The following is a 9210-nucleotide window of genomic DNA, read 5'->3' as shown; positions in this document are numbered from 1 at the left end:
ATTCTACAGGATTGTTTACAAATGGAGAACCTTCAAGACAACTGACAGTCTTCCCAGGAGTGGGCGTCCCACCAAATTCAGTCCAAGGTCACCAAGGTCACATGACTGTTTAATGCTCAGAGATATAAAGAAAAGCCCAAGAGCTACATCATGTGACTTACAGGCCTCTCTAAGCACATTAATGTTTATGTTCATGACAGCACAATCAGAAAAAGAGAAAGACAAGTATGGCTTTCATAGAAGGCTGGCTAGGAAAAAGCCCTTCTCTCCAATAAGAATATGTCAGCCTGACTAAGTTTTGTGAAATTGCTTCTGAACAAACCACAAAAGTTCTGGAACAATAACCTTTGGGCTGATGAGACCAAGGTAGAGATGTTTGGTCATCATGTGGCCATGTTTAGCCAAAACCAACTGCCAAGCACGGTGGCAAGCATGGTTGAACTCCACTTTATACCAGAATATTTGTGAGACAAATGTGAGGCCATCTGTCCAGCAGCTTAAGCTGGGCTGAAACTAGTCCATGCTGCAGGACAATGATCCCAAGCACAGCAGCAAATCGACACCTGAATGGCTAAAGAAGAAAAAGTAAAGGTGTTGGAATGGCCAAGTCAAAGTCCAGACCTCAACACTATTGAGATGCTGTGGTGAGATCTTAAGAGAGCAGGGGATAAATGAATGCCCTCAAACATCATTGAACTGAAGCAATGCTGTAAAGAAGAGTGGGGCAACACTTCTCCAAAACAATGTGAGAGACTGATAAACTCCTACAGAAAATATTTACTTCAAGTTACTGGTGCTAAAGGTGGTTCTACATGTTACTGAATTTTTTTTTTCTAACTGGTTTTGGTTTACTTTTTGGGGAAAATATGACTACATACTGAAATCTGTTTTTTTTTTGTCACCTGAGGTTACTTGTTTGTTTATAGAAGTTGGTCAGGACCACATAATTGTTATTTAGGCCCTGAAAAAAAAAAACATAGAACTGAAGCAGGGTGTACTTTCTTTTTCCCTTGACTGTACATTGCTTGATTGATTAAAATGCTCAAAGTGCTGAAATGTTGTCCTGACAATGGTGAAATCGATGTACTTGTGAAAATGACACCAATACAATTTACCATTTGTACAATTACACCAATACAATTTACTGTATTGGTCATTTTTAGTTAGCTGATTGTGCCATCTTGTGTGCGTGCTCCTGACATGAACAAGCACCGTGTGCATCACTAATATGGGCGGCCTTATCGACTGCGCAGATGGCAAGTCCCATTTTGACTGCAAACAGCTTCAAAACCGCACAATCATTTAAGCTGACTGTAAAAGCTGACTGTAAAATAGGCTGATTTCCTGTGTGTGGAGGATAGACATATTTGACCTACTTATCATATACCAAGATCTTTTCAGAAAGTTTTCTCTGTTATTCCTACATCTCCCTTGTACTTAGATAACTGGTAAAAGTCGTGACTGTACTTGAAACCCAGCACATTTGCGCTTAGAACAAGAACCTGTTAAACAACACTGTCATAAAAATGTGTGGATTAAATCACACTGAGAGTCATGAAGGTAAACTGACGAGTAGCTTTAAATAATCCCTTACTCTGTTAAACAATACTCTTAAGCAATATTGTGAAGTAGATATCCAAAGTACAAGAGCTGTTTTTGTCCAATACCACAAACATGGAGGACAGCAGTTACACTTTTTAAGTGCAACTGGCTGCCTTTTGCCAAAAGGTGGTTTGACGACAAATTACCTCTTGTACTTTGACATGAGCACAAACAAAACTTGAGGTAAAAGACATGTAAGGCCTTCACCTTTGGTTAAATAAATGCAGATTGATTTGGCAGGTGTTAACATTCTCATAGTGTCATTAGTTTGTCATGATTGAACTGAACATTAGAATGGTTTTTTTTTTTCATATTTGAAATTTTCAGAAATAAAAAAAAGACTAAATAAAGAGTCATTTTTAAAGGGGAAGCTGAGTTGTATAGTATAAAACCTGGAATGGAAGGCAACATGATGAGTCTTTCCAAAGATATGGTTTGCCTTTTCTAGTGCTTTGTTAACAGGTTTTTGATATTTGTCAGGCAGGTCTCTGTAGTTTTCAAAAGATTGGCCAGAAACCAACAGAATCAGGGGTGCCAGCAGCAAAACCTTTAGTGTACCATCCATGTTGTCAGCAAGACTGAGCTGTGTGTGTCTGCAGATCACTTCTAATCTCTACAATTTCTAGGTCACTATTTACATGTAAGCAGATTTGTGATATTGACCATGTTAACCCCTTTGTATGTTTGAATTGAACATTAGAATGGTTTTTTTTTTCATATTTGAAATTTTCAGAAATAAAAAAAGACTAAATAAAGAGTCATTTTTAAAGGGGAAGCTGAGTTGTATAGTATAAAACCTACAAGAAGTGTATAATGTGTACAAACACAGTATGGTTGTAATGAAATGTCCCCTCTTGGCATTTTTATGTTTACACAATGATTTACACAATGTCTCTGCTGTCTGCAAGTGGATACATGTAGTGGATACTCTGTAGGAGATTTCTTTCCAAAATAATTATTTTATTATTCACGCTCGCTCCTGACATTTGAGTGAATAGAAATTGTGACTATTTTGCTCTCCTCCTGAAAAGACATGTAGCAAGTGTTTTTGAACAACACTTTTTTTTTGAAGCACAAGAAGAAGAAGAAGAAGCTTCCATACACTGACCTACCATTTTATTATGTACTAGACAACAGCAAACACATTACATCAGTTACATGTGGCTATACAAGATAAGTCATAAATAATGATAATTTTATGTTACTACTAAATTCCAGCAAGCAAGACTGAAAATAACATTAATTACTGACACAACATTTGAGTTTGTAAGACTAAGGAGCAGTCATTGCTATGTACAGTAGTATGCACAAGTTTAGATTTATTCTTAGCAACATACAGTTATAGAGGTGTAACATGTAGCCTTTTTACTTTATTTACGTTTACTACACAAGATTGTGTGGTGGTGGGAAAACCTGACCGATGTCAGTGTGGCCAAAAAAAAAAAAAGGAAAAGTCTCAAACCATATACACCAAAACATCATGAAATTTTTTACTTCACCTTTTTAGCCTTGTCTTGGCATCTGCCTGCAAAGATCACGCTGGGTAAGGGGCCCGTTTTGTGGTGGGAAAAATGGTCTATTATGCGTAAATATGTCTAAAACTTTGCTAAATAGGTGTTAATGTCATGCTTTGATCAAGTTGTTAGATAGTTATGCGCCATAGCAAAACAGACTTAGTCAGAAAACCTGAAAGTGTGACAGAAAACACTCTTTTTTAATGTGATTTATTTACTAATCTGCTTAATCATGGTGGTAAAACACCTTTTCAAAAAAAAAAAAAAGGGGGGGAGGCGCAGATATAATATGTACTGTTAATCCTACATTGTTCACCTGATTTGGATGTCAATACTCTCAAATTACAGCATAAAGTCTGCACTTTGAGCTCACATTCACTCCCTCACTGACCTCAAAATGTGTGCTGATCCATGAGCATAATTCCTACATTTTTCTCGAATTATTTTGCGTCTTCCCTGGAAAAGAAACAATTATTTTTAACAGTCTGAAGTAAAAAGTATAGATGTATTTAGTTTGGTTGTAGCGTGTATTCCTATATCTGCAGCATTTACAGTAGAATTATAACTTACACTAGTGACGTCTCTCTTTCTGGCACAGTCAACCAGTTCCTGATCATCAGTTGTCTTACAAACAACGCAGTCAATCATCGGCTGTGTAAAAGAAAACATTATGGCTTTGTGGTTAGGAAAGATTTTGTGACTTTGTAATGTTACTAAATAGCCACAGCTGCAGTGTTTCTATGGTGAATTCATATAAAATGGAAGTTGCTTCGTCAATGTAAAAACATTAAAGATGTCATACACACCGTGTGTTGTTTTTGTGTAACACATTCATCTCTGTGCTCATATGTGTTCTTGGAATCCTTCTTGCATGTTGTGACGATCAGAAGGACATTTACATTCAAGTTGCTCTCCATAGTCTGTGAACAAGCATACACGCAGCTTTAAAATGAGGTATTGAAAGCATCGTGGAAAATATGCCAAAAATGCCAAAAGATGAGTTCAATGGGTTCAATATTAACATTATTATTTAACATTATTTACTACATTATAACAGAAAATAATAACAGTTACTTGTGATTGTTGCTAGAACAATGACGCATTAAGATTTATTTTAAAAGCAGGGAATAAACCGAAAAGAAACCTTGTGTGGTTAAAGATAAAAGTTAAGAGAAGCAATTGTTTTATCACTTTCTTTAATCAAATAGCTTAATAAAATTCTTGTAGTTCTGTACAAGTGTGTAGTTCTGTACAAATGTGTAGTTTTGTACAAATGTGTAGTTCTGTACAAGTGTGTAGTTTTGTACAAGTGGTTGATTATATTTTTTGCAGAAGAAAATCATTAAAATAAAAAACAACTGTTTTTAAAATCAGTTATAGGAATAATAGATTAATAAAAGAATAATAGGAATATTATAGAATAATAAAAGAATAATAGGAATAATAGATTACAATGTAGTGCATTTGGCTTTATTTGATTATTAAATCAAATATTACTGATTTTCTTTTTATTTTTTTTACAGAACAAAATGTGTAACAAATGTAACAAAATCGATTTAGTTGGTAGAAATAATAAAATGTTAATTGGCCATTTGGTTTTACATTTTTTAACTCTTACAGTTTTTTTTTTTTTCTTCCAAGACGTTAGGGTGTTTATTACACTTTAAATTAAAACTACTCCCATTCCCATATACCAAACACTTTCATGTGCAGTTGTAAACAAATGCACACATTTCCACTCACTTTGTTTTCAGTGTGAATTTAACACAGATTTAAAGCCAAAATGAATGCCTTAGAGACACATGTAGTTTAATCAGTACACTATCTGACAGATTTGGTTCGTTTGTGTTTTACTGCCCATTTTTGGTTGATTTTTGAAGTTGTTTTTCAACCCGTTCTCACTCCCAAAGCATGGGCAGAATCCTTTTAGCGTTACTGCACACACACACACACACACACACACACACACACACACACACACACAGAAGGGCGCCTTTGGCTTCACTATACTGACGCACTTTGTAATCCTGTGATTATCAGTGAAAGCCCATTACCGTCAGCTCTCCGATGCAGAAAAGTAAATGCATTTACTGGCTTTAATCTTCAAAGGTTAATGAATATACAAAAGCACAGTCCATAATAAAGTAAAACACTTCTGTGATTTTCTATGTGTTTTTCTTCTTTAGTGCTAGATCTGCATAGAGCCATAATATTTTAATTATGATATTTATCAGTAAGCAATGGTTTATTACTTGTTTGTGGAAGTCTCTTCATTAACCATTATTTTTGGTGTGTGATCATATTGTCAAATGTGTATTTATTTTTGTGCTTTATTAGTTCTAAGTAATAAGATGCTGATCCTTGAAATGCTGACAGTACTTACCCTCCGAGGGTGTCCGAGTGAATGGAAGGCAACATGATGAGTCTTTCCAAAGATATGGTTTGCCTTTTCTAGTGCTTTGTTAACAGGTTTTTGATATTTGTCAGGCAGGTCTCTGTAGTTTTCAAAAGATTGGCCAGAAACCAACAGAATCAGGGGTGCCAGCAGCAAAACCTTTAGTGTACCATCCATGTTGTCAGCAAGACTGTGCTGTGTGTGTCTGCAGATCGCTTTTAATCTCTACAATTTCTAGGTCACTATTTACATGTAAGCAGATTTGTGATATTGACCATGTTAACTCCATGTTAATCATGTTAACCCCTTTGTACCAAAGGCCAGATGTTCCACGAGTCTCATTCCTTCTATTGAAGCATGTGTTCAGATGTAATCAGCTACTGTATTTCTGCTATTATTATTATAATTATTATTATTATTATTATTATTATTATTATTATTATTGTGGTTGTAAAGTTATTATTATATAATTATGTGTACATCATGGGTCCCTGGAGGTCTAGTGGTTAGGCCACAGCACTCTAACCGCTGTGGCCAAGGTACCAACCCCAACCGCTGGGTTTGCGTGCAACAGTGCTCTCTCAGTGCCGGTCCCAAGCCTGGCTAAAATTGGTTAGGGTTACATCAGGAAGGGTATCTGGCGTTTTAAAAAAAAAAAAAAAAAAAAAAATGTGCCAAATCAAATACTCGGACCAATGGTCCTCTGTGGCGACCACTAATGGGAGCAGCTGAAAGAGGAACAACAACAATTATGTGTATATCATAAACAGTCGCAATGTTAACAGATAGCACTTACAATACAAATTGGCTAGATACACTATAACACTATATGGCCAAAAGTGTGTGTACACCTGACCAAACACACCCATATATGCTTGTTGAACATCCCATTCCAGATTTAGTTCCACTTTGCTCTTATTGTAGGTGCACAGGGGCATTGTCATGCCGGAGCAGGTTTGTGCCTCTTAATTACAGTGAAGGGAAATTGTAAAGCTACAGCATACAAAAACATCCTATACAATTGTGTGCTTCCAGCTTTGTGGCAACAGTTTGGGGAAGAACCACATGGGCGCGATAGTCAGGTGTCCACAATTTTTGGTCATATGCACTATAAAGCACTTTTAACAATGGACTAATTTATCACTAATGTGCAAGCCAGAGGCGACAATGGTGAAGAAAAACTTGCCTTTCATAATCATGAACCAGCATGGGACCATTAGCACAAAACGTTTAGGTCACTATTAACAGGTATGTGTTCCTGCCTGCCTCACACAATGCTTAGACAGGGAGAGTCACAACCTCAGGCCCCTAGCAGGTGTTTCAGTGCCTCCCATCCAGCTCTTGGAATGGATCTTATACAACGTCCTACCAGTAGTCCTCTAGAACACACACATGAAGGGCAGGAAGGAGCTGGAGATAAAATGCTTTACAGCCCCAAATATCACCCAGTGGGCCCCTTTTTTCAGAGCTCACATCAGACTAGCGATATCTCTGACCCAAGAAGTTCATTCTCATATCTCAGAGGACCAATCAAAATCAAGGAATTCTACTCAGTTTACTTCCTGGTTCAGAAGAAGGACAGATTTTCTGTTCAATTCTAGATTAGACAGGGTTCAAACTGGTCCTTAAATACTCTCCCCTTGTATGCTATGTTTGTCAGGTGTAGTTGATGCCATGGAACCACCATCACCTCCAAGAACAGATGACAGATGAGTACTGATATTGAGTACTAACACTAACCGTTTTTTCTTATTACAGATAGTGATTGAATTTTAAAAACCTTATGTAGCCTTCTAACTTACCAAAAGGTCTGTTTTGCATTCCAGCATTCTGGATTTTCTAGATTAGTAAATACTTTTAAATGTAAAATCAGAGTTTTCAATTTAAGACACAGAAGATTCATTTCAGAAGATTAATTATAGTTATAAAACATTTTCCCAAAGCCCTTTCTATCTCTTTTAATCATCACTTGGTTAAATAACTTCACACTGATTTGGTTTTTTGCAATCCACAGAATTAAATAGAATGATGTGTATATACAGAATGATGGTGTTAATTGAATGAAAAAGCTTTTTCTACATACAGTGGGGTCCAAAAGTCTGGGTCCACTGGTGAAAATGCTTCTGTTTTGGCATTTGTTTTAAATTTAGCACAAAGGTTTTCATTACAAATGACATTATCAGCAATAACTTGAGTGAAAAGTAGAATCTTAAAAATATTTACATGAATTTCAGAATTTTTAGTATTTGGTACGTCCCCTTTTTGCTTTAATGACAGCGGGCACTTGAGCTGGCACAGACTCCACAAGTTTGTGCAAAACCTGATAATCCAGATCAAATTAGATCAAATCCATCGGCGTGTCGTCTGAACACATGCTTCAGTGGAAGGAATGAGACTAAAGGAAAATCTAACCTTTTATACAAAGCAGTTAACATGATCAGTATCACAAATCTGCTTAAATTTAAATAGTGACCTTGAAATGGTGTAACATTGAATAGTCAAGATGTTGCACATTTCCATTTTTTGGTTTAGAATTTTCAAAATTTTAAAACGTTTCTGTTTATTTCCAGTTTTAAATTTTAAAAAATTCCCAGATTTTCAATGTGGTCTCTGTATAAACTTAATTTTTCCCTAACTCATTCCTTTCAATCACTATCTGCTGGAGAGCATTCCACAAAGTTTGCATATAAACCATGTGTCATCCAGACTGCAGTGAATTCTGAAGTGATCACGGCTATGCCCGACTCCCTCCAAAGGCTCCACTCTTCAGAGTGAGACCTCTCAGAAAGGTCCACTTCTCTAGTGGTTGAAAATAATGCCCATCTGACACCCATTTGAAGGTGATTTTACAAGGCCGAAGCCAGTGTTTTTATTGTTGCATAATCGCTGACACTTGACAAAAACAATGTAATTATGAACAGATGGACTACGCATTGATAGCTTTCCCATGCTGCCACATTTCATTTAGCAGCTGCTGTTCATTAAGTCTGATTTGTTCATTTACAGATACACGTAATGCACTTGACCTAAATTAATGTCATTTTATTTCATTCTGTGTAAAAGAAAAAAAAACAATGATTTTCATCACTGAAAATTTACAGTTTTCTTGGGCATTTTTGGTTTGACCAAACAAGTGTTTCTGGATGACTGTAAAGCAGATTCATTTCCTGTGTGTGGAGGATAGACATATTTCATCTATCTTAAAGAAAGATCTTTTCAGAAAGGGTTATCTCAACTGTACTTGAAACTGAGCACATCTGTGCTTAGAACATGAACCTGTTAAACAATACGGATATAAAAATGTCTAGATTATTGCTTAATTCACAACTGACAGCAGAATGCAGGACAGTCATGGATGTAAATTGACCAGTGGTTTTAAATAATCCCTAATTTACCAAACAATACCCTTTGGCATGATTGTGAAGTAAATACCCCAAATACAAGAGCTGTTTTTGTCTGATTGCACTTATTTGGAGGACAGCAGTTACACTTTAACTTTTTTTTTTAAACATTTTAAGTGCAACTGGCTGATATTCAGAAAATAGGCAGATTAGGGCCAAATTACCTCTTGTACTTTGACATGAGCAAAAACAAAACCTGAGGTAAAAGACCTTTGGCTTTGTAAGATGTAAGGCCTTCACCTTTGGCTAAATAAATGCCGACTGATTTGGCTGCTGTTAACGTTCTCATGGTGTCATT

General features: G+C 36.2%; 1 protein-coding gene across 1 annotated transcript; it reads right to left on the bottom strand.

Moving 5' to 3' along the window:
- Positions 1-2701: 2701 nt before the first annotated feature.
- Positions 2702-5825, bottom strand: LOC113540619 (cystatin-like protein). The gene is made up of 4 exons (XM_034304069.2): positions 5500-5825; positions 3923-4036; positions 3687-3767; positions 2702-3572 (listed from the first exon to the last, which is right to left on the bottom strand). The coding sequence occupies exons 1-4, from the start codon at positions 5686-5688 to the stop codon at positions 3492-3494; spliced, it is 465 nt and encodes a 154-aa protein (XP_034159960.2). The 5' UTR covers positions 5689-5825; the 3' UTR covers positions 2702-3491.
- Positions 5826-9210: the final 3385 nt, after the last annotated feature.

This window comes from Pangasianodon hypophthalmus, chromosome 4 (genome assembly GCF_027358585.1).
Source record: "Pangasianodon hypophthalmus isolate fPanHyp1 chromosome 4, fPanHyp1.pri, whole genome shotgun sequence".
NCBI classification, from domain to species: Eukaryota; Metazoa; Chordata; class Actinopteri; order Siluriformes; family Pangasiidae; genus Pangasianodon; species Pangasianodon hypophthalmus.
Note: the sequence above shows the minus strand (reverse complement) of the source record. Positions and strands in the feature narration are given on the sequence as shown.